This window comes from Phocoena phocoena, chromosome 11 (genome assembly GCF_963924675.1).
Source record: "Phocoena phocoena chromosome 11, mPhoPho1.1, whole genome shotgun sequence".
Lineage (NCBI taxonomy): Eukaryota > Metazoa > Chordata > Mammalia > Artiodactyla > Phocoenidae > Phocoena > Phocoena phocoena.
The window spans coordinates 63,916,747-63,937,918 of record NC_089229.1 but is presented as its reverse complement, the minus strand read 5'-3'; the positions used below and the strand labels follow the sequence as shown (position 1 = coordinate 63,937,918).

The 21,172-nt window shown below is 56.6% G+C and overlaps 2 protein-coding genes across 3 annotated transcripts; one reads left to right on the top strand and one right to left on the bottom strand.

The window, feature by feature from the left end:
- Positions 1-1,107: 1,107 nt before the first annotated feature.
- WNT10B (Wnt family member 10B) lies at positions 1,108-7,206 on the bottom strand. Of its 2 annotated transcripts, XM_065887073.1 has the most exons (6): positions 6,954-7,206; positions 6,489-6,599; positions 5,448-5,567; positions 5,063-5,325; positions 2,918-3,291; positions 1,108-2,297 (listed from the first exon to the last, which is right to left on the bottom strand). In XM_065887073.1, exons 3-6 carry the CDS (start codon positions 5,519-5,521, stop codon positions 1,839-1,841), a joined length of 1,170 nt encoding a protein of 389 aa, XP_065743145.1. In that variant the 5' UTR covers positions 5,522-5,567; positions 6,489-6,599; positions 6,954-7,206; the 3' UTR covers positions 1,108-1,838. The 2 variants fall into 2 exon arrangements, with proteins under 2 accessions (XP_065743145.1, XP_065743144.1); XM_065887072.1 differs by lacking the exons at positions 6,489-6,599; positions 6,954-7,206 and having other exon boundaries at positions 5,448-5,660.
- A 7,126-nt stretch (positions 7,207-14,332) lies between these two features.
- On the top strand, positions 14,333-17,407 carry WNT1 (Wnt family member 1). Its single transcript, XM_065888086.1, has 4 exons — positions 14,333-14,466; positions 15,193-15,446; positions 16,134-16,399; positions 16,885-17,407. Exons 1-4 carry the CDS (start codon positions 14,363-14,365, stop codon positions 17,371-17,373), a joined length of 1,113 nt encoding a protein of 370 aa, XP_065744158.1. The 5' UTR covers positions 14,333-14,362; the 3' UTR covers positions 17,374-17,407.
- Positions 17,408-21,172: the final 3,765 nt, after the last annotated feature.

Sequence of the window (21,172 nt, the reverse complement as noted above, 5' to 3'; positions counted from 1 at the left end):
AGGCGCGCAGGCTTCAGTAGTTGTGGCACACAGGCTCAGTCGTTGTGGCTCGCGGGCTCTATAGCGCAGGCTCAGTTGCTGTGGCGCACGGGCTTAGTTGCTCCGCGGCACGTGGGATCTTCCCGGACCAGGGCTCGAACCCGTGTCCCCTGCATTGGCAGGCGGATTCTCAACCACTGAGCCACCAGGTAAGCCCTAATTGTTTATTTTCAATGATACTGGGCTAGGAATAGAAAGAAATCAGGATTGAAATAAAAGAAATTCTGTTTTCTCTAGTTATGGTTATCTCCTAAAAGATAAAGGCATTGTTTTATTGAGATTAAATGCAGAAGAGCTCTGAATAAGGAAAGACAAACTACATAGGCAAATAATTCAGCGGGAGAGCATGCTGGTTTTTCTGGTTTCCAAAGTAAAAAACTCCAATTTTGAGCGTAGGAATCCTTTATATATGTTTCCCATTAGTCTTGCATCTATCTCCAAGTTCTTTGATTTGGAGCCAGAGAGAAAAGAACCTGCCCTTTTGGGTCCAGGTTCAATGTCGGGACATCTTCAGGACTTGAAAACCCCAGAAACGAGGTGACCTCATGGTGTGTAGGGTAGGGGTCAAAACAAACCACAGCCAGAGGACCAAATCTGGTCCCGCAGTCCATTTCTGTGAATTAAGTTTTATTGGACATAGCCATGCCCATTTGTTTATGTATGGTCTATGGCTGCTTTTGAGTAATTATGACAGAGTTGAGTAGGTTCGACAAAGTCCGAAAGCCTAATGTATCTACCATCAAGCCCTTTACAGGGGAAAAAAAAAAAAAAGCCAACCCCTGTTTTAGGGCAGTGACCAAGGCAAAATTTGGAGTTGAGGCCCAGAGAACGTAAATAGGGCCTATGTTTACATCTCTAGTCCCTCACACCTAGAAGTCCCCCCGCCCCGCCCAGGTTTTTCCACACTAAAAGTCGCCAGGTCACCTGAAGACCATCTGAAATCCTTTGTGGAACCAGGCATGATATACAAAAAGTCACTGAGTGTGGGAGGGTAGGAGAAATCACCCGGCAAAGAATCCAGGACTGGGATCCCAAGTGTGGGTAGAAATATCACCATCTGTATTCACTGGTCCAGTAACTTAATTTATTTTTGTTACAAACAAGAACCAAGAACAAGTCTCGGTACAATAAATTATCCATTCCCACCCCCACTGCTGAAGAAAGAAGAAGAGGCTCAGAGAATCTTAGGTAAAATTCTTCCTTTGGAGGGTTCCCTTTATCATCTGAACTGGGGAGACAGCTTCCCTAAGGGCCTAGACAGACAACTTTCAGGGTTTTTGAGTTCCCTGTGCTCTGTCCCTTCCCTAAGAAAAACCTCTCTACAGCCATCTCCCATTACTCGCTAAGAGGAGTCCCAGGCTGCAGTAAAGGAGTTTGGGAACAAGCAAATAGGAGTGAGTGGTCTCCTGGATACAGGTCTTATGGCTCCACACAATGCCTAGGGCTATCCCTCAAAAGAAAAGAGTGGTCAAACTATAGGGACTCCCCAGCCAAAAGGAGTGTGAATGAGAGTTAAAGGGAGCCCAGGTTGGGTAGAGGGGGGCAATACAGTTCATTTCATCTTAGTCCATTCGGATGTTCAAGGAGCAGAAGAGGGTGACAGCTCCCCCTCAAGGCCCTCCTACTGTGGGGGAGAAGGCCACACATCACAGACTCCACCTGACCCCTACCACCCCCAAAGCTGTTTCTAGGTAGATACTTTGAGCTTCCAGGGGCCAAGATTGACCCTGGACAGAAATCAGAGCAAAAGGCTGCAAGGGTGCCCCTCCCCTTCCCCAGCCCCTCAGTGAGGCTGACCCTCACTTACACACGTTGACCCATTCTGTGACCTTGCACTCATCGCATAGCACGTAGCAGCACCAGTGGAAGCGGCAATGACAGCGCTCAACTCGTGTCTGCCGGAGCACGTTGTGGCCGCGGCCACAGCACAGGCTGCCACAGCCATCCAGCAGGCGGCTGGTCTTGTTGCAGGCCCGGCCCCGCGTGCCTGGGGAGCCCATGGTGGGGTCTCGCTCACAGAAGTCAGGAGACTTCTCAAAGTAGACCAGTTCTCCTGAGAGGCGACGGGGACGAAGGCGGGGTTGGAAGGCTCCAGAGTTGCGGTTGTGAGTATCAATGAAGATGGCCCGGCCCAGCCGCTCCCTCAAGGCCGCCCCTACCACCCGGAACTCTGGGGCTGACCTCCAGCACGTCTTGAACTGGCAGCTGCCTGATGTGCCATGGCACTTGCATTTCTGCTTCAGGTTTTCAGTTACCACCTAGAGCATCAGCAGGGAAGAGGTGAAAGGGGAGGGCAGCAAATGGACAGAGCACAGAGGCACAGGAGAGGGGAGGGAACAGAGGGCACAGAGGGACAAATAGAGGCAAGAATGACAAGGAACTATCAGAAGAGAAAGGGCACTTCGAGGCTGGCTAATAGCCCAACTCCCTCATTTTCTGGTTGCAGAACTGAAGCCGGAGCAGAGTGTAATTTGCGCATCTTCAATAACTAGCTGGCAACGGGACTCAGCTCCAGTTGTCCTGACTTCCAGTCCAGTGCTCTTTCCAGAGTGAGCACTGCTAAACCAGGGAGTCTAGCACCCCTAAATTCTGTAGGGAAGACAGCTATAATAATAGCTACCATGTAATGAGCGCCTGCCAAGGCCTAGGCACTATTCTGGGTGCTCTATTTGCTAGCTCAGTCTTAATGACACTGTAAGGTAGGTATCATTAGACTCTTTTTACAGATGCAAAACTGAGGTTAGTGACTTGCTCTGCTCCAGGCCACCCAGCTGGTGAGTGACAATCACCCACCACATCCTCTTACTATGCTGTGCCTCCCAAGATCTAGCCAGGCCTCGAAAGCTAGGGAGACGGAGGGCAAGTTGCACACACATACCTGACGCCCCACCCTGTTGTTGTGGATTCGCATTCGTGCCTGGATGTCCCGGGGAGCTTCCCTGGAATCCAAGAAATCCCGAGAGAACTTCTCTCCAAAGTCCATGTCATGGTTACAGCCACCCCATTCCCATGTGTCCTGGGGGCCAGGGCTGGGGCCTGAGCCAGGGCCCGGGCTGGGCAGGGAGTGGGGAAAACTCTTGCCCCGGGACAGTGCCTGCAGCTGCATCAATTTGGCCCTCAGCCGATCCTGCTCGCCACTGCCCTTCCAGCCGCAGCTGCAGCTCACCAGCTTGCCCAGGCTGCAGGCCGTGGCTACCGCATGCATGACCCCAGCAGCCAGCATGGAGAAGGAAAAAGCGCTCTCTCGGAAACCTGGGGATGAAAAGGTTGTGATGGTAGGGGTAAGTCTGACAGGCAGCTGAGAGTCAGGAGGCCAACGGAAATAAACAGCCACACTCCAATTCCAGAAACTCCTGACTCCTGACCCTGCCATTTACCAGCTGAGTAATTTGGGAGCAAGTCACACGGGAAGTAAGGGAACCGAGAGCACAGAGCCTCAGTTTCCTCATCTTTAAAGGGAGAGGATGGTTTGAGATCATCCCTGAGGCCCATTCTTGCTCTGTAAGTCTGGGATTTTCCGTTATGGATGAAAGAGCTAGCCTAAAGGGAAAGACCCCTGGGGTTGAGAGATGACTAAGAGAGAGTCCCTGAGGTCTTTGAAGATGTGTTCACTCAGTTCTACATCTGAAAGCCTTAGAAATTCCCCAGCCCTGCAGGTGGGGTGGAAGCAGAGTCCTTTGGTTGTGTGTGTATGTGTGTGTGTGTGTGTGTGTGTGTGTGTGTGTGTAATTCAAGGTTATTTTAATCAGTCTTTTAACCAACCTACCCTCCATCACTCCAACATTCCCAAAGTACGGGAGCTGTGGAGCTGTCCTTCCTCTTTCCAGCTTCTAGTTTTATATTTGCCCATTAAGATTAGCCTTTATGTTTATCCTAACCTGCTATTACTCTATAAAACACTGGGAGGGGGAGAGAGGTGTGGGTGATTCTCCCTAAGGCCCTCTTAAAATGTTGGCTTCTTTGTTATGTTTTGGGGGTCACAGAGGCTCAGGATGACAAGCCTTTCCCAGGCTTAGATAGACATGCTTCTCATTTAGGCATCAAAGCCTTCGCCTACACCAGGCCCTGTGGAAATGGAGGGGGTCCCTCACTTCCTTCTAGGCAGGGGCTCTCTGGAGCCCTGAGTGGATGAGAGACAGCACCTCTCTAGGGGCCAGGCCTCTCCCACCCCAGGACGCAGGGCTCCTGGCCCAGCCTCCTGATCCTCCAACCCCAGCCTCCAGGGGGGAAGCTGTTTGCACAAGTCTTGGGAATTCCCCTGAAGATGGCAGCTGCCTATTAACCCTGTGGTCCCCAAAGTATTGCCCCCACCCTTGGGCTGAGCCTGAGAAAGATTTACTCCCCTAGGGAGTAAACTCCGGCATGGCCTGGCAAGAGACAGGGCTGCCTCTCAGACCAGGGCCCCCAGACCAGGCCCCGCAGTGACCCGTTCTCCGCCCCTCTAGCCGCTCCTCACCTGCTCAGGTGAGAGCCACCTGGGGCCCTCACAGCACAGAGGAGGGGGATGCTCCCCAGCTTCAAAGCCATCAGGGTCTTTGTTCCCACCTTCTGCTCCTGGGAACCCCAGTAATTAGGGGAGTAGGTTTAACCCTTAAACGGTTGGGGGCGTCACCCCACCCCCGCTGAGGCTCTGGGGACACCAGCCTGGGCTTGTCCCATGGAGAGGGAGGGACAGAAAACTGGGGGAGGGGAAGAAGGGGGGCATTTGAAGTTTCCAGGGCTGGGGGCATCTCTTGCTCACAGGTGCAGCCCGGATCAGCTGGGCGGAGGCAGGAAAGGGGCGGGGGCGCCTAGGGTAGGGGAGCAGGGACCCAGCTGTCTTGCCGGCAGTGCGCAGGTGGAAGTCAGAAGCTCGGGGCCCCAGACGGGTGGCCAGACCCTACTCCGCGCGCGGCTCCGGGGGGAATTCCCGGAGAGGCCCCTCCCGGAGTCGTGAACTCGTCCCTTCCCGCCTCCGCTCGCCTCGGCCTGCCCCCCGCCCCCCAGCCCCGGCGGCGGCACAGACCCGCCCCGCCAGGCTCACCGCGCTTGAGGATGGCGCTGTGGTGCGGCAGGCGGCCGCCGCCCTCGAGCGCCGAGCAGTTCCAGCGCTGGTCACGCAGCTGGTGCTGACACTCGTGGACCGCGATGTGCAGGCCCTGAAGCGCGGACGCCGTCACGTCGGGGCTGCGCAGGCACAGGCCTAACTGCCGTTTGCTCAGGCCCGACAGCGTCAAGCATACGGTGTTGGCGGTCAGCGGCGGCTCGCCGGGCAGCTTCAGACCCAGAATCTCATTGCTTAGGGCCCTGGGAACCGAGAAGGCATTTGAGGGTCAGTGGTCCAGGCCTCGCGCCCCCTCTGACTCCTCCCGCCCCGCCTCTAGCCCAGGGCTTTCTCTCGTGGGCTGGGTGACAGGGGAACTGCTCACCGACTGCACAAAGCCAGGAACAGGAGACCCGCGAGGCCCGAGGGCGGAGGCCGCGGCCGCGGCTCCTCCCGCATGTCGAATCCCGGGCCCGAAGGCCCCGGTGGGCAGATCGATCAGGGCCTGCGGGACAGGGAGACTTAAGGATGGCTCCGGAATAGGGTGGCTCGCCTAGGCAACCAAAGGATGCTCAGCTTCGGGCACCTAACTCACCAGTGCCACCCCACCGACCGTTCTCACCTCCCTCAAACAAAACAATAAAGATCACGCCTTGATTCCCAGAGTACCTGGGCCCTGGAGGAAGAGTCCCCACCTAGAAGCCGGGACTTATGCTAGTGCTCTGGAGCCGATCTAGCCAGACACGATGCCTGGCACACAGACACACTCACGTGCAAACAGAGGTATAGACCCACAAACAGCTCTCCACTACCTTGCCCACCGCTCCCTTTTCAAGGGCCCCAAGACTGGCTTCCCCTGCCCAACACAGCTTCACCCTCTCACTGGGCTGCTGGGCAGGACCGAGAGGGGGTTCCCCACCACCCCCAGCTGGCAGGGCGGGGGTGGGGGGCTGTCGCCTCCAGGCGCCGTCTAAGGCCAGCAGCTTCTCTGAAAAGGGTGGAGAAATGGGCTCCCCATCCCACTCTGCCCGCTTCGGCCCCAGTAGGGAGCGAGGGGAGGCTCCAGGTGCGGCAAAGTCAGGGAAGGGACTTTGGTTCCCTCCTGAAAGGGACCGTGGTGCAAGCTGAGACCTCTTCCTCATCTGCCACCTTTCCTAACTACATGTTCCCCTCCTCCTAGCATCGCCCCTCTGGTCCCCACCAGGTCCCCAGTCTCAGTCCCCACCCCTTTGCTCTCGTTCATTGCCCTCCAAATCTGGGGCCACTCCTTTATTTGCGGTGTCTTTATTTCTGGCGATATCCCTGGCTCTCTCCGCATCTCTGTGCCCCCGTGGGCGGATGCGTGTCCGTCTGTCTGACTGCCACTGTACCCGTCTCGTCCCCGTGTGCGAGTCCCTGCCCTCCCTGCTCTCCCGGTCCCGATTACCTCCAGCTGCTCTCGTGCGGAGTCCACCGGCGCGGTTGGGTAGCCTGGGCTCGGGCTGTTCAAACCGTGGGGAGACTGCGTCGGGTTCTGCCCCCTCGGCAGAGCCGCATTCTTCCAGGGCAGGGCCACTCCTCTTCGCCGCTTCCCCAGCGCCGCCGCGGCCGCCGGGAGGAAGGGAGGGAGGAAGGGAGGGAGTGATCGAGAAAGCTAGCAGGCGGGCGAGCAAAGAACTGGGGGCTCTGGCTCTACTCGCGCCGAGCTCACAGGCGGCTCTGCCGCGGCTGACAGAGCTGCGGCCCCTCCCTGAGCCCGGGGCATCCCCACCCCACTCCTCGCACCTCCCGCCATGACCCGGGGAGCCCAGCCGCTCCCCCTCCTCCCAGCGCACACACACACCCTCTCCCCCGACGCCTGGGTTCAGGCTTGGCCCTGCTGAAGGGGGAGGTGGGCCAGAGTTCCGCTCACCTGCTCTGGGACCGCCCAGGCTGCAAGAAGGGTGCAGTGACCCAGTCTAGGGAGCCAGGACCCTGGTCCCAAGTGGTCATTTCTCTTTGCCTCAGTTTCCCACTGATAGCTGGATGGCTGCAAGGTGCCCTTGAGAAGATGAAGATGGAGCTGAGATCGAGCTTTTGTCGCTGGACAGTCTTGGGTAGAGCCCTCAGAGAGAGCAACAGTGCAGGGCAATCGGAGCCGGCAGGAGCAGCTCCCTTCTGGGTGGCTTGGCTTCCGCCCACCTCCGAGCCCTACGCCTGCCCCTTGGGAGGGGTCAGCTCTGGCCTCAGAGTTTGGCTTTAGCAGCGGCTCGGGTAGCTCCAGAGATCTTCAGCCTGCCCCAATGCTTCCCCTTGGCTCACAGACATCCTTGCCAGCAGAGGTCTCCTGCCCTTCCTAGGATCCCGGGTCTGCACTCCGCGTGGCCCATATTCCTGCTCCAGACTCTCAGACTTGCTTCACGTGGGAGGAGGAGGGCCTCGGGATCCCAAGCTGAGCCTGGCCCAAGGACAGCCAGGGAAAGAGCCTGATCCTGGGTTGCACATACGGAGGCAAACCACCTTAGGGAGCCCCAGTGGCAGCGAAGGGGTTAGGCGCCGCTGCGCTCCTGCCTGACTCACCCTCCCAGCTCTAACCACTGTGGGCTATTTTTGCCAGAGAGGGGCCCCAGGCTTCCCAGCCGCCCCCCGCCCCTGCCAGACCGCAGCCCAAGGCACCGCTGGCCCCGCGCGCCCAAGGCTGGCACGTTGACTCAGAGACAGGCCCCCCGGGGAAGCAGAGCCACGGGGCTGAAACCCACAGCCCCAGTCATCGCTTCCTTGGTACTGGCCATGGAGCTCTGCTGGGCAGCCAGCCTCCAGTCTGTGTGGCTGCAGGTCCTGCCCCGTGCTGCAGGGGGCGAAGCTGTCTGAGGGAGATTAATGACTTTCATCTGTTGGGAAATGTACTAATCACCTTTATGTGCCAGGCCTCAGGCAGGCTAGGGAGGTGAAAGCGCCATGGTCCTGACACTGGACAGCTGTGACCACAGAGGGTTGCTTGCTTCTCTCTGCTGTCCTACCTTCGGGGGGAGAGGGGAGTATAGGAGAAGGAGCCCTAGAGCTCGTGCCCCTCCTTCCTGTTTAGGGGCCAAGAACCAAACCGTGTGTGGCTTTTGAGGCCACCAGAATCTGCACCCTGACTCAGTAGCTTTTGTCCTTACAACTGGATTCGGTGATCCTCACCAGTGTCCTTGTCCTTCTCCCTGGATGTCAGCCTGGAAGTTTACCTAGGGCCCTGGAGCGGGGGACGAGGTTTCCTATGCCCCTCTTCTCCCACAGGGGGACCTCTTGGACACTCGTATTTCTCCATGTGTCTCCAGATCTCCCTCAGGTTTCAGACTGTTCCTTCTTATTCTACCCTTGTTGGGCTGCAGTATAGCCAGGTGCCAAGGAAGGGCCAGGGTCAGAACTACTGCCACAGATTCCAACTTCTTAGTGACCCCAGGGCTCCCCAAGCTGGCCTATCCCAAGTCCAAGGACCCATACTCCTGTTCCCTCTCCCTGCAGAAGCGCAGCTCTGGGACATGAGGCCACAGGCAGGCAGACTGGGTGGCCTGAGCTGGCCCCCAGTGCCCTTGGCCCGACCGGCTGGCCTGAGCACTGACCCGCAGGCGGCTGGAGGGTGGTGTGGCAGGCGGGGCCTGGAGAGGGCTGCGGGTACACACCCATTGCCTAATACCCCAAGCACGCGGCCAGCTCCAGGAAAGGAGAGGGGCGGGAACCAGAGGGACCTTGACAAGGGTTGGGGCCATGACAGCAGGGGGAAAGTGAGGGACTGTCATTGCTTCAGGGAGGGAAATGGGAGCAAGTTGGTCCCCCTTCCCCTCAATGGGAAGGGTAGGGGGCTGCCTTCCCATCATGGGGATGGACGCATCGAGAGCAATCTGAGAAGAACACTGGGGCCCTATAGGGCGGGGGTCAAAGAAAAGAGAGATTGGGGGATCGAGCGACTGAGGCGTCGGCTAAAGCCGAGTACAGTCTCTAAAGCCTCCTCCTCTTCCTCCCCCTCCTCCCCCCACCCCGTGTTTGCCTTGGCCCAGGGTCCCGGGTGACTCATCTATTGCTGAGCCGCTGATAGGGGCGGCCAGGCCCGGGGAACCCAAATTATAGGCCCTGGAGGGATGGATGCGCCCGCGGCGGCGGTGAGCTCAGCTGCGCTGCCCACCCTCCGCCTCTCACGCCTTCTGCTGTAGCACCGTAGGCCACCACCCGGAGGCACCAGAGGTTCCGCAGCCCGACTACGCTGGACTCCCGAGAACCACACCCCCCCACCCAACATATCTGTGAGATTACCCTCGACAGAACTTTGCCCCCTTCTCTACCAGAGACTGATGCCTTCCCAGCCCAAGGAGATAGTGCCACCTGCTGGTGCTTCAAAGGAAGGTAGGCTCCTCTGCCAATAACTCTCAGCCCTGGCCCCCTGCTTCCTCCCCAGACCCCATCTAGGTAAAGCCTCTCTCCCCTCTGACATATCTCTCTCATTTCTATTTCAAGGGGGGCGGTGGCTTGCTACTAATTTTCTACTTTAAGCCTTTAAAGTTATCCATGGTCAAAAGTGATACAAAGAAAAATAAAGCAGGGTAAAGGAGATAGGTAGTGGAATTAACATTTTATAAAGGGGGAGGAAAAGGGAAGCAACAAATTAATGGAGATAGCTGAGGAAGGGCATTCCAGAAGACAGAAAAGCAGGTGCAAAGATCTTGGGACAGAAACTTACTTGGTACGTTCAAGGAATTAGCAAGGAGGCCGGTGTGGCTGGAGGGAGGAACCCCCAGGGGAGAGAGTGGTAGGCAATGAAGTTAGAGGACAAGGAAGGAGCAAGGTCAGATTATATAGAGCCTTGTAGGCAAAATAAAGATTTTGCCTTTTCCTTTGAGTGAGATAGGCAATCACTGGAAAATTCTGAGCAGAGAATGAAACGATCTTACAATGTTTTAGAAAGAATGGCTCTGTGGAAAATAGGCTATGGGGCCCAAGGACTGGGGCAGGGAGAGCTGTTAGGAGGCTATTGCAATAGTACAGGAGAGAGATATGATGGTGGCTCTGACCAGTGTTGTAGAAGTGGAATGGTAAGAATGGATCAGATTCTACATATATTTTGAAGACAGAAGGGCAAGACCTTTTTCTTTTCTTTCTTTTTTTTTTTTTTACTGATTTGACACAGATTATAAGAAAACAGATGAGTCAAGGATGGCTCTAAGATTCTTGTCCTGAGCGACTGAAAGGATGGAGTTGCGATTTACTGGGATGGGGATGACTGAAAAAAGAGCAGGTGCAAGGGAAGAACTGGGAGTTCAGTTCTGGACATTGTACATTTTGAGGTGTTTATTCAAGTGTTAGATATGCAAGTTCAGAGTTCTGGGCCAGAGATAAAAGTAGGGAGCATGAGACTGGATAGCTCACCAAAGGAGTGAGAGTAGACTGAGAAGAAGCTCCAGATTGAACTGGGGTGCAGTTCAATGAGTTATGTAGAAATTGGGTACAAAGGTGGAATCAGAAAAAGAGACTGAGAAGGTGAGCAGCCAGGGAGGTAGGAACAGTGTTCCAGAAATCGAGAGAGAATATTTCAAGGAGGAAGTGATCAACTTTGTCCGCTATTCCTAAAAAGTTTGTTAGGATGAGAACTGAGATTTGACTGTAGAGCAAAAGGGAAGTCATGGACGATTTTTATAAGGAAATGTAGTGGCTTAGAAGGTGTGGTTAGGGTGGTGGAAAGACAGAATAAAGAAAAGAAACCGGCACTGGTGATTAAAGCAACGCTTTTGAGTTCTGCAGTAAAAGACAGCAGAGAGGGGCTTCCCTGGTGGCACAGTGGTTAAGAATCTGCCTGCCAATGCAGGGGACACAGGTTCCAGCCCTGGTCCGGGAAGATCCCACATACCGCGGAGCAACGAGGCCCGTGTGCCACAGCTACTGAGCCCACGTGCCACAACTACTGAAGCCCGTGCTCCGCAGCAAGAGAAGCCACCGCAATGAGAAGCCCGCACACCACAATGAGGAGTAACCCCCGCTCTCCACAACTAGAGAAAGCCCTTGCACGGCAATGAAGACCCAATGCAGCCAAAAATAAATTTATATATATATATATATATATATATATATATATATATATATATATATATATATATAAAGACAGCAGAGAAATGGGGCAACGTTGGGTGGTAATGTGAAGTCAAACAAAGTTCTGGGGTTTTTTAGATGGGAGATATTACAGCATATTTGTATGCTGATGGGTATGATCCAGTAGCTAGGTAAACTGATGACGCAGGAAAGAAGGAGAGGACGATTGATAGAGCGACGATTTGATCTAAATAGGAATTTGGGCCAGGTCATACAGAGTGTGACCAGACCTAGAGCCCTCCCACTCTTCCCCACTATTCCTGGTGGGTGGAATGGTGGAACAAAGGATACTGAATCCTTCTTTCCTCTCTTCCCACCTCTGCTTGTCACCAGTGGCCACAGACAGGACTGCCCTGTCTTCGAGCCCAGCTCCCTCCTCCATGAGGTTTTATCAACCCACCAAGCCCAAAGATGTGACCCAGGCCCCAGTGGGAAGAAACTCCTAAAGGACAAAGGACAAGCTGCCCATGGTACACTGTCTATTTACTTGAGCCATCTGTGCTGGGTGGCCTCTGCAGAGGCCACTGGCTTTTAGACCTGTGGAAGATGCTGGGCCAGTACACCTTGTCCCTCGGGGTCAAATCCTTGGAGGGGACAAGCATGCTGGACTGGGCAAAGGGCCTGGAAAATACATTCCCCTCAAAAATAACCTCCATCAGGCTTCATTTGTGTTAATATGCATCTCTTTCAAAATGCAAGTGCCCCAGGAAGATTCATTAAACTTATCAAGCATTTATTTCTTAGCGTGATTCCCCTGCATTGGAGGGGAGGCCTGATCATTTCTGGGACTTGGAACAATTTAGGATCAGGCCTGGGTATATTGCTCGTCAAAAAGCAACCGAAAGGCAGAGGAGAGGGAAAAGAGAGGATCAAAAAGGGAGGCAATCAGCTCGGTGCTTTGTGACCACCTAGAGTTGTGGGGTAGGGAGGGTGGGAGGGAGACGCAAGAGGGAGGAGATATGGGGATATAGGTATATGTGTAGCTGATTCACTTTGTAATACAGCAGAAACTAACACAACACTGTAAAGCAATTATACTCCAATAGAGATGTTAAAAAAAAAAAAGGGAGCGACCGCCCTGGTGGTCCAGTGGTTAAGACTCCACGCTCCACATGCAGGGGCCCAGGTTTGATCCCTAGTCAGGGAACTAGATCCCGCAACTAAGACCTGGTGCAGCCAAACAAAAATAATTTTTTTTTAATAAAAAAGGAGAGGCAGGAAGATCCTAAAGACCATTTTTCTTTATCTGCCAATTTCAGGAAGAGCTCCCAGCCTGCTATTGCCACACAGTCACGAGCAGCCAGTAAGGTGGAAAGAGCAAGGGCTTTGAGTCAAAACAGTCTGGGTTTTAACCTGGCTCTACCGTTTATTCCCTCGTTAGCTGTGTGGCCCTTGGATAACTGCCCAATGTAGTTTTTCCTCGGTAAAATGGAGAGACGGGAGAGACCTAAAGGAGGAGATCCTCCGTCTTCCAGGGGCCATCTGTGTGTGTGGTGGTGGGGCATGATAACCAGGCTGGCAGTGCCCCCTATGCCCCATATAGGGAACAGCTGCCACTTCTTCGACAGGAGGCAGAGGTGGCCTTGAGGCTGAGATGGAGTCCTAGGAGGAGGGACTCCCAGGACTCGTAGAGATGGTCGCAGGTGCTCTAGGTATCCTGGCACGGTGAGAGTGAAGAGAGCCAGAGTTTGGGGGGAGAAGACAGAAGCCTGGCAGAAAAGTTCAGAAAGAAGCAGAAACTTGGAGACACAAGTTCCCTCTTCTGGGTTCAGTTTAGCCAGGAGCCCTTCTCTTCCCAGCCCCTCCATGTACACCCCCTGACATCTGCTCCACTGCCCTTCCTTTCTGAGCCTAGTCCTTAGAGACACTGCCGCTCATCCATCTTGATACCACCTTGGTTACAGGCATAGTCGCCCCTCCCCCAGTGACATGCACAGGCTGACACATGCCACAGGGTGACACACTATAGGATGACATGAGGTACGCCGGGTGAGAGTGACACACCTATGCATATTTAATCTCCCACTCAACCGCCCACCTCCGCACACAGTTCCAGACACTCTTTGTTCCTCGGCCAACCTTCTGGGTCTCTCCTGACGTAGCTGCCACCTCCTTCCCGACACCTAGGAGATGACGCACTGCCCCAGGTGGTGACAAGACGACTAGATGACCCTTTCTGACCTGAGCTAAGTTCCAAGATTCCTGGGAGAGGCTCCTCACATCCCTCTTCTGAACATGGATTTTCTGTGCACAAGGACACCCGTGAGTGTGCGCTCTCAGAACACACTCACACATATTCTCACCCGGAGTCTCATTTGCACTGTCCCACTTTAGCGCGCACACACGCAGCCACTTGTGCACTCCTTCCAGCCCACCTCACAAGCACAGACTGCCGCTGCCTCAGGCCCCTCTCCATGGTGGGGCTCTGTGTGGTCAGCGCATCCCCCAACCCACCCCTGGGATTTCCCTGACCACAGCCCCAGCCCCACCCCAGTCTCCCCGCTTTTCCTTCCCTGCCCAGCCGTCGGGGGTTCCTGGGAGGGGAGGTATCTCCCCAGAGTCGCTGCCCAGAACCACAGCTTTCCTTCTTCCACTCAGGATGGGGGAGAGAGGAGACGCCGGCGGGGACCGGGGTGACGTCGAGGGGACAGCCCCACAGCAGGCGGCGAAGCGGTTGAGCTCCCGGCAGTTTGTCCCCGCAGCACACTGGTCGCCGCGCCCCCTGGCGGACGCTGGTCCCCGACGGGCTCCGGACGCGGAGAGGAGTGAGGCGGGCGCGCGTGGGAGGGCGTCCCAAGGGGAGGGGTCGGCGGCCAGTGCAGGTCCGGAGGCGGGAGCCACCGGGTAGGGGGCGGGGGTGAGCCCCGACGGCCAGCCCGTCAGCTCTCGGCTCAGACGGGCGGGAGCCACGGCCCCGCTCGCTGCCCATTGTCTGCGCCCCTGACCGGTGTGCCCTGGTGCCACAGTGCGGCCCGGCGGGGCAGCCTCCTATCGTCACTTCAGCCAGCGCCACAACTATAAGAGGCGGTGCCGCCCGCCGTGGCTGCCTCAGCCCACCAGCTGGGACCGCGAACCATGCAGCCCGTCGCCCGCCCCCGGGGCTGTTAGAGCCAGACTGCGGACTCTCGCCACAGCCGCCACTGCCGCGTCCAGTCCCACCGCCGCGGGCAGCAGCCAAAGCCGCCCCAACTGCAGCACAGAGCGGGCAAGGCCGGGCAGGCCATGGGGCACTGGGCGCTGCTGCCTGGCTGGGTTTCCGCTACGCTGTTGCTGGCGCTGGCCGCTCTGCCTGCAGCCCTGGCCGCCAACAGCAGTGGCCGATGGTGGTAAGTGAGCTGGTGCGGGGTCGCCACTTGTCTCGGGGCACAGAGCCAGGGGCCAGCCCCATCCAGCTCCCACGCTCTGGGATCCGTCCGCAGACAGGCTCTCTCCAGCGCTCTGACTTCCCTTTGAGACACCGAGGGGCGCTCTGGGGCGGAGCTGCTCCAGAGGATCCAGCTCTGCTTAAGTGGGGTGAATGGTCCGCCCGGTGGCCCACGATACTCCAGCCAGGGAGCCCACTCCCATCTAGCACCGCCCTTCTTCCAAGAGCCCCAAACCGAGCCTCACGGCGGTAGTCACACCACAGGTTTCCCAGCCTCGGGAGAAAGGGCAGGCGTGCACTCAGAAAGAAGCCAAGTAGAGGGTGGAACTCCCAAGCATTTCACGCCTTGGGTGGGCATGGATGGCAGGCCAGGGTTTGCTCACCAGGCTGCCCGGAAGCAGGCTCTGAGGACCAAGGTGAATATCTAGTCTCCCGTTCTCCGTGCCTCTGCTGTCCAGCTCCGGGCGCAGGGCCCCCGAGCAGCCCTAAGATCCCTGGGAACACAAAACTCTGGACGCCAAGTCCTTTCAAACTAGTGAGCCTGGGAGCGCGGAACTGTTACCTTGCTATTGATCCCGCCGCTCTCGCCAGCAAATAGCTCCAGGAAGAGGACAGGGTGCGCATGACCTTTCTGGTCAGGGTGCAGGTCCCCTTCCAGAGCTTGAGCTCCTATCACGCGTCTCACCAGGGGCATCGTGAACGTAGCGTCCTCCACGAACCTGCTGACCGACTCCAAGAGCCTGCAACTGGTACTCGAGCCCAGTCTGCAGCTGCTGAGCCGCAAACAGCGGCGGCTGATCCGCCAGAACCCGGGGATCCTGCACAGTGTGAGCGGGGGGCTGCAGAGCGCTGTGCGAGAGTGCAAGTGGCAGTTCCGGAACCGCCGCTGGAACTGTCCCACAGCTTCGGGGCCCCACCTCTTCGGCAAGATCGTCAACCGAGGTGGGTACCCAGGAAGGTGACGCTTCCTGGACCAGGGGAACGCACGGTCACCCCCAGGGCAGGGGCGGGCAAGTGCAGGGAAGATGTCCGGGGCACCTGCAGGGTCACACGATCCACTCGCCAAGAGCTTCATGCCAGCACTAGCTCTGGGCCAGACTCGTTCTACCAGGGGCTTTCAAGCCGTGCACCTCGGGCACGAAGCTAACTTTTCTGAGCCACTGCCCCAGAGAAAGGGAGTTCCGAGTCGTGGACGCTGGCTGGCCACTGCTGTCCCTCAGCCCCTCTCAAAGCTGGTCTCTGCGGGCGTCTCTTACCTCCAGCCCAGCAAGTCTTGCATCGCTGACGAGGGCCGGGCCGAAAGTTTGGGCTGCGGAGAGGTCTTGGCGGTGCAGAATTCCTCCACTCCCCTCTTTCCGGCTTTTCTCTCTGGGGCTGCCCCACTTCCACCGAGAAGCCAGAATGCTCCCTGAGTCTCAGTAACGTGTGATTACAAGCGTGGCCGTGGTTGCGTGCCCACGCACTTGCTTTCTCCGTGAGACCAGCTTCCCAACACAGCCGGTCGCCGGGCTTTCAGGAATCTAAGGAAGGATTTGGGGCGTGGGACTCAAGGGTCCCAAGCCCTCCACTGAAGGTGCCTGCTGCACCCCCGCGTGCCCCCTAGCTGATCCCCGCTCCCTTCCCCAACAGGCTGTCGGGAAACAGCATTTATCTTCGCCATCACCTCGGCCGGGGTCACCCATTCGGTGGCGCGCTCCTGCTCGGAGGGCTCCATCGAGTCCTGCACGTGCGACTACCGGCGGCGCGGTCCTGGGGGCCCCGATTGGCACTGGGGAGGCTGCAGCGACAACATCGACTTCGGCCGCCTCTTTGGCCGGGAGTTTGTGGACTCCGGGGAGAAGGGGCGGGACCTGCGCTTCCTCATGAACCTTCACAACAACGAGGCGGGCCGCACGGTGAGCGGGCTTGAGGGTCACCGCACCCGAAACGGAATGGCAGGGTTCTCGGAGTCCCTCGCAGAGGCTAACCTCGAACTTGGGAAGTAACGGTCGGTGATAAGGTCAGGGGGTAGGGTAAGGAGCCAGGCGAGGGCGTCCGGAGAGCGCGGAGGCTTGGAAGGAAGCCAGAGAGTGAAAGAGACCGTGGCTGACAACTGAGAGGTTAGAAGTCATGTAACCCATAGACTGTATTGCCTACAGCCCCTCCACTGTACAGGTTCAAAAAACCAGGTTGAGAGGCAGAGACAGATTCGCCGGGTGGAGCAGAGTTGGGCTTAGTGTCCAAATCTCTGCGGGACATTTCGCGCCTCCCTTCCTCTGTGCGCGGCTAGGCCTGGGCCTTTGCTGAGGTTCCGGCGACGTCCGGGAGGGGGCGGTATCTGGGAAGGTGGCCCTGACTCTGACAGTGCCCTGGAACACCCTTTCTTCTCCGTTTCCCCCAGACCGTGTTCTCCGAGATGCGCCAGGAGTGCAAGTGCCACGGGATGTCCGGCTCGTGCACGGTGCGCACGTGCTGGATGCGGCTGCCCACGCTGCGCGCCGTGGGCGACGTGCTGCGGGACCGCTTCGACGGCGCCTCGCGCGTCCTGTACGGCAATCGCGGCAACAACCGTGCCTCGCGAGCGGAACTGCTGCGCCTCGAGCCCGAGGACCCCGCTCACAAGCCTCCCTCCCCCCACGATCTCGTCTACTTCGAGAAATCGCCCAACTTCTGCACATACAGCGGACGCCTGGGTACAGCGGGCACGGCAGGGCGCGCCTGCAACAGCTCGTCGCCCGCGCTGGACGGCTGCGAGCTGCTCTGCTGCGGCCGGGGCCACCGCACGCGCACGCAGCGCGTCACCGAGCGCTGCAACTGCACCTTCCACTGGTGCTGCCACGTCAGCTGCCGCAACTGCACGCACACTCGCGTTCTGCACGAGTGCCTGTGAGGCGCTGCGCGGGCTCGTCCCTCGGAGCGTTCTCGTCAAGCCCACCCCCAAACAGATTCGCTGGCACCTAAGACCCCGGTCCTCGCCCACCCAGCCCCTTCAGCCACACTCCGCGACTCCTACGTATCCGATCATTTCTCCCACCTGCTCCTACCTGGGGACTCCTGAAACCACTTGCCTGGGGCGGCATGAACCCTCTTGCCATCCTGACTGACCTGCCCCGGACCTACCTCCCTCCACCTCCGCGGGAGACCCCTTGTTGCACTGCCCCCTGCTTGGCCAGGAGGTGGGAGAAGGATTCGTCCCCTCCTCCATCGGCGTCAGCTCCTGACGTGTAGCTCTGTCTCCTCCACCGCGCCGGCAACCTGCCTGCCTCTCTCCCTCTCCTTTATCCTCCGTTTTTTCCAGGTCCCCACGTGCCCTTCCCATTCTCCTGCCAAGGGTGCAGACCCTGAACACACACCTGAGCATCAGGGCCTTTGTCCTCCCCACCTACAGCTGAAGCGGGAGGTTGCAGGGTGAAAGGGCAGCTGTGGTGATGTGGAACATGAGGTTGGGGGACCCCGCAGAGATATCCCCATTCTTCCAGCCTCTGTCGTGGAGCCATTGAACAGCTGCCAGCCATGCCTCCCTCAGCCACCTCCTACCCCCTTCCTGTCCTGCCTCCTCATCAGTGTGTAAATAATTTGCACTGAAACGTGGATAAAAAGCCACAAGTTTGGTTGTTGTAAATAAAACTATTTATTGTGCTGGGTTCCAGCCTGCTTTGCAGAGACCACCTCCACCCAACCCAATCCTCTCCATTCTTCTCTCCTTTTGCCCTCCAGCCTTTTCTGACCCCTCTTCTCCTCTCCCCAATTTCTCAAAGATGCCTTTGCATACCGGAATCAGTATTTCCCTCCGCTGTAGCTATTAGTGGCTCCTCTCCCCCACCCCTGTAGTACCTTCCTCTGCAGAATAAAATCTCTATTTTTATCAATGACTTGGTGGCTTTTCCTTGAATCCAGAACACACTATTGCTTACCTCCTTTAAACAAATAAGATACACTGATGGGGAACTGGTTTCCTGACCCTGGAAGAGGACTCTGAGATTCTGTCCCTTGGATGACCCTAATGAGGCCACTGGGGATCCAGATCTCCAGAAGAATCCGGTCAGGAGTCAAAAGATGCTGCAGGGTCCTTCTTCCTCTTTGAACACCAGCTGGCTCTGTGATATTAGGCAAGTCCATAACTCCCTCAGTTTCTTCCCTTGCGGAGAGGGGATGAAACAAACTTGGAGCCTGCATTGCCTATGTAGATGAGCTGTTGTGAAAATCGCTCTGAGTGATAGCTATGATGGTGTTCTGAAAAGAAACCAAAGAAGAAAGAGGAACCCCAAACAGAAGGGGTGCTGCTGCTCCTGGTGTAGAGCTTTTGGTCCCCAAAGCCTATCTGGGCCAGCTGTGGTCGGGGTGTTGGGCGATGGGGAAGCCACTCCCCTCCCCAAGACAAGGAAATGCCATATTAGGACGCCAGCTTCCAAACCTTGGGCTAAGTAGGATCCAGGTAACAGGTGATAGGCTCTATTCCTGGACCCAAAAGCTCAGAGATGATGATGGGGGAGAAGAAAGGAGCAGGAGGGTTAGAACTCAAATAGAGGCTAGTCTTAAACCAGTGTAACTGAAAGGAAACCCAGGTGTGGTCCATAACGAAACCATGAAGCTAGCCATTTCCATAAAGAGCCCAAATGAGGATTGTTACTAACAAGACCAATACGATACTTCTGTGTGCATTTCACCAGGTTGGAGGGGAGCGCTAATCCTGCCCACAGCCCGAAACCTACCTCTAACTCGAATCCACTCCCTTTCCCTAGGTCTAGGCCCAGCCTTAGGCTTAACCTTACTTCAGACAAACACCAACCGCTTCCTAAGCTCTACTGCCTGTCCCTCATCCTAACACGTCCCCCTAGGGGAGGACCCAAAGAGCAGGGGGGAGCTATGAAGCACCGCACCCCCAAGGGCAACAACTGATCCCAGCCTACTAGAGAATTTCCCCCTCTCCCCAGGACTCTTGCTGTTGTTGCTGCCTCCCACCTCTCCCTGGGTGTGTGAACTCTGACCCCTGTTGGCCTTTGGGATATGTGTGGGGGTAGGGAAGTGGAGCCAGGAGCTGCTCAACCCTGCAATGACATCCCTTTTCCTTTCTCTCCATCCAGCAAGCTAGCATCAGCTCAGCTCTGATGGGCAGTTGAGGGGGAGGAATAGAAATCTTATTGATCCTGGGTAGAAGGCACCTGACAGGCCTCGGTTTCCAGTAAAGAACCCCCTGCAAAGAATGTCCAGTTTATAATCCAACGAGTTATTAGATCCCCCAGATCCCAAAGCACGAAGTTAATGGGCTGCCAGAGGCAGGAGGGGGGCTTGGGACCCTGCTAGACAATACCCAGATTCGGGGAGGAGCAGCAGGGTGGGGAGTCGAAGGGTTCGCGGCTGTACCCAACCACTCTTGCCTAATTTCTAACTCTAAAAACTAGAAGCAGTATCTGCTTTCAGGCCTGGAAGCTGGGAGGCTCTGAGCTGAGCTGACACATAGGAGCTGGAAGAAGAGCAAGGGGAAAAGTGGATCCTGTTCTGGTCCCAACTAGACTTCTAAAAATTCTGTTCCCTTCTCAGCCTCAGTGGCTTTGTCTATTCAACAGGGATGGTTAATGGTACTTAGTCTCCTTCAGGAAGGTGATAAAGTTGAGATGAGATCATGTACGTGAAACCTCGTGTCATTTGAACACTTGCTGACACCTCTCCTGTGCCAGGCATATATGCCAAATGCTGGGGATACAGTGATATATGAGCCATAGAGCCTGCCTGGAGAAGTTTACAGTCTGGCCAGGGAATCAAGCACGTCAAAAGATGTTGTCACGATAATGGGGGCAGCGCAGTGAGGGCTCAGTGAAGTGTAAAGCCCTCTGCACATGCATGAAGTTTAAGGACAGACTCCCATACTCAAGTCCTCAGTCAGCATGGAGGCCCTTCACTTCCAGGCACTGGGACTTCAAGGGAGGGGGTAGGGAAGTACAGAATGGGGCTGGGCCCTCAAGGGGGCGCGCAACGATAAAAAGGAAAAAAGCAAGCAAAAGGGCTGTAGGATCTGCAAAGCGCTACATAGGAGCTAATTATTTATTATGATCATCTGTGCCGTCCTCACACCGGGCAGGTAAATCCTGGGGAGGAAACAGCTGTGCCTAGAGAGAGGCCTCACAAAGGTCTTAGGGCCCAGAGCGGGCTCAGGGGGCGGTCACCATAGGCTAGTACTATCAGGAATGGGCCTGATGCCCCAGCTAGCCCTACCTACCCAGGCTATCCTCCTGCCCACCTCTGATCTTCCGGTGGTATCTGAGACTGGCAGGGACCCCGGACACAGGGTCGCCCTCAGTGAGTGAGGGAGGCACTTGTCCTGAAATATACTGGGCGGGGGGGAGGGCGGAAAAGCTGAGAGGACTGAGCCTGCACAGTCCCCGGAGGGTCAGCAAGCTGGCACCACACACACCCTGCCACACGCACCCTGGAAAAATCCTGTCAGTGGGGCTGCAAATACCCCAGGGTCTAGCACCCACCCCCCAACCTCAGGCTGGCTCAGTCCTCCTCTCCAGGCCAGAGGGAGAAAAATAACAAAATGAGGAGAAAATAAGCTGTTTGGCTGTGGTGTGAGCAGGAATATCCATGCAGAGCTGCCCACCACTCACCCTTACTCACTCTTTCCACACCCAGCCAGGGCGCCCAGCATGAGACAGACCACCCCCCTGCCCCCTCCCCCGTCTGGGCTA